Source organism: Conger conger, chromosome 11 (genome assembly GCF_963514075.1).
Source record: "Conger conger chromosome 11, fConCon1.1, whole genome shotgun sequence".
Taxonomy (NCBI): domain Eukaryota; kingdom Metazoa; phylum Chordata; class Actinopteri; order Anguilliformes; family Congridae; genus Conger; species Conger conger.
This window is the reverse complement of record NC_083770.1, coordinates 4,580,976-4,583,856: the sequence shown is the minus strand read 5'-3', so window position 1 is coordinate 4,583,856 and position 2,881 is coordinate 4,580,976. Positions and strand designations below refer to the sequence as shown.

The 2,881-nt window shown below is 37.8% G+C and overlaps 1 protein-coding gene across 1 annotated transcript; it reads right to left on the bottom strand.

Annotated features, from left to right (window-relative positions):
* Positions 1 to 629: 629 nt before the first annotated feature.
* Positions 630 to 2,315, bottom strand: ier3ip1 (immediate early response 3 interacting protein 1). Its single transcript, XM_061261417.1, has 3 exons — positions 2,176 to 2,315; positions 1,397 to 1,498; positions 630 to 1,149 (listed from the first exon to the last, which is right to left on the bottom strand). The coding sequence occupies exons 1-3, from the start codon at positions 2,264 to 2,266 to the stop codon at positions 1,094 to 1,096; spliced, it is 249 nt and encodes an 82-aa protein (XP_061117401.1). The 5' UTR covers positions 2,267 to 2,315; the 3' UTR covers positions 630 to 1,093.
* Positions 2,316 to 2,881: the final 566 nt, after the last annotated feature.

The following is a 2,881-nucleotide window of genomic DNA, read 5'->3' as shown; positions in this document are numbered from 1 at the left end:
AGTGCACAAGCAACACAAATACATGATCCAAGTAATCTGTCATCATAGTGCAGCCCCTCCATCAGATAAGCTTGTTCATTTTTTCCGCATGTAGCTCCAGGCATAGGTCAATTGTATATAATGAAAAACAATGTCATAGTAACTGGTGGGTGTTATATTAAAGTAACAGAATGAAGTAACTATTATAAGTCAATACATTAAAAGCAGTAAGACATCATACTTCAAAAACATGTCAATACATTTTGAAATGTTCAACTGCAAATTGAAGCAAACGCCCCCCCCCCCCCCCCCCAAGTAAATGAATCGTTTAGATTAATCGACAAATCGATCAAATAATCGACATATTAATCAATTTAACTATGTATGAATTGTTCGATTACAAAGAGAGAAAATAAACATTGATAGTAAAAAGTGGAAACGGTGTGTCCAAACTTTTGACTGGTACCACTTCGGTCTAGCTCCAATAACGTTTGTTTCGTGCAAGTAGCCTGCTGAGTTCTGTTTACAAAGTGTCACATTACTTGTGTGTCTGTAGGTGCAATGGATTGATAACTGCAGTTATTGCTATGCTTATTTCTGTGCCAAAAAACAAAAGAAAAAACCCCCCCCAAAAAAACAAGCACACTGAGTTCGGAGGAAAACAAATGTTTATCTTCTGAATTAAGACAATTCAAATAATCAAAGACATTGATCGATCATTTAAACACAAAAAAAAAACTGTTGGTCACACGCTCAGCACTACTGAGCCAGCCCATCCATTTGGCCATACAGGCGACTGCCTAGGCCCTGGCATGCTGAAGGGGCCCCCGTGTGTCCTTTTTCATTTTGGGGTCCATGCTCAAGATCTCGTCTAGGGCCCCACAGCCTCAAGGGTGACTGTAGATTTGGTTTTGTCTTCATTTATTTCAAATTCTGCATACAATATGTACATATGAATGGGGAAATATCAAATATGTCTAACAATACTTCTAATGATATGAAAACATAATGCTCAGCACATTTCCACAGACACATTGCAGAACAAGGATGTTGTCACTCCAGCGCTTCTTCTGCTTTTATTCCTGTATCCAATCCATCTACCGCTGCCTTCTCTTTATCCAAACAGTAGCAGCAAGACAATACACACTGTATTAACTATTATTAAGGGCACTGCAAAACAAAAAGAGAGAAACATTATATAGGGTAACCTATAAACTACATAAACATAGGCCAATAACTCTAAATAATGGCGATGTAATTTACATTTATAAGATAATTAGCCAAATAATGTAAGTGTGTAAAACTGTAGCAGTCTCTCAGGCCAGAGGATCCTAGTAACAGGAGTATATTGTTCCTTTAAGAAGCCAAGCTCAATTGCTATGTTGTTTCCGCAGCACCATTCCACAACATTGCCTACCTCTCATAACTGTCCTTACAGAGCGAATAAGATTCAAAAGTTGAGATTTAATTCCTGGTTCATCACCAAACCCTCCGATGCCCTGGTCCGCACCCCAGCCAACTGAAAAAAGAAAGCTTATGATTGGCATTTTTACTTGACATACAATTATAGTAATACAAGTACACTTAACAGTTAACTTAGCTACAGAACATTTAGCTAGCTAGCCAATGTTCGAGCTAAGGTTATGCTATTTATTCTTATTTCTTAAAGAAAGTAGCATTTTGGTTTCTCCAGCTTTAAAAAAAAAAGATATTTCAAGTGCGTGCGTCCGACTGGACTAAACAATTAGCAAGTTGTTTTAAGTTGTTCACAGTTAAAAATAAAAAGTTGCTCCCCACCAACAATAAACATCAAATAGTGATATTCATGATAACCAGTCAACTATCTAATTAACTGTCGTGCCTTCCGACTTCAGCAGGCTCCATGGGTGGACTTGTAGTGTAGTCTAGCGTCGCGCGAAGAAAACAGGTAATAGCGAATACAAGTTCTGAGAAGCTAACCTCACGTTAACGCGATCGATCTTAACATGGCCTAAAGAACCACCAGTACCACAGCTAGTCTAGCTGCTTAGCTAAGTTTTTAAATAATGTCTTCTACTAGCTTTTATTTACAATTTCCTCAACTCTCAGCCAACGTCACCACTGCATCCTGTCATTGCCCAGAAGTGCCTTCTATTATTAAATAATACACATAAAATAAATCCTAGCTAGATGCACTGACTAACATTACATACACACCTTTACTCAGGAACCTCTCTTCGTGCAAAACTGCAACTGCATTTACACATAAAATTGCAGCCTGGATAAGAGAATATAAAGTAAACGCCATGCTGGCACCGTCTTTTTCAGGAGTGGTGTCGTCAGCTATCTGCGATGGCACGTCAAGAAGGACAAACTGTGCGATTAAAATTTGAAATGCGTTTTTTGAAAAGTCCATGAAATGGTCACTGCAAAGACAGCATGTTAAAATAGTTGTATGTATAAATGTTTTATGTTTAAGCATATTCTATTATGTTCCTTGCTAAATAAATTAGTCAAGAATGAAAGGTACGATAGGTAAGTTTTTGTGTTAAAACATTGTAAATCCCTTCCTATCATTGAAAAAGGCTCACTGACTCACCCTCTGGCTGTGTTTATAGTTCTTAAATTCGGGTTTCAAAGTGTACATTTATCGGGCCATCACTCTATATGAAAACAATTCAAGAGTTAATTGGTTGAAAACTACACAAACAATCAGAACGCCATTGGCTGTGGGGGCTTGTTCAGATTGTTTGTGTAGCTGCTCAAATTGCGCTCCAGACAAGGGATCACTGAAACTGTATAATATGGCTTATTATAGAAACGAAGTCTGCATATCTAGTTATAAAACATGTGGTTTCAGGTTGTTTGTTGTTGCATTTCCTCTCTTGACCATTAGGAGTCCGAAATTACCTATTGTACCTTT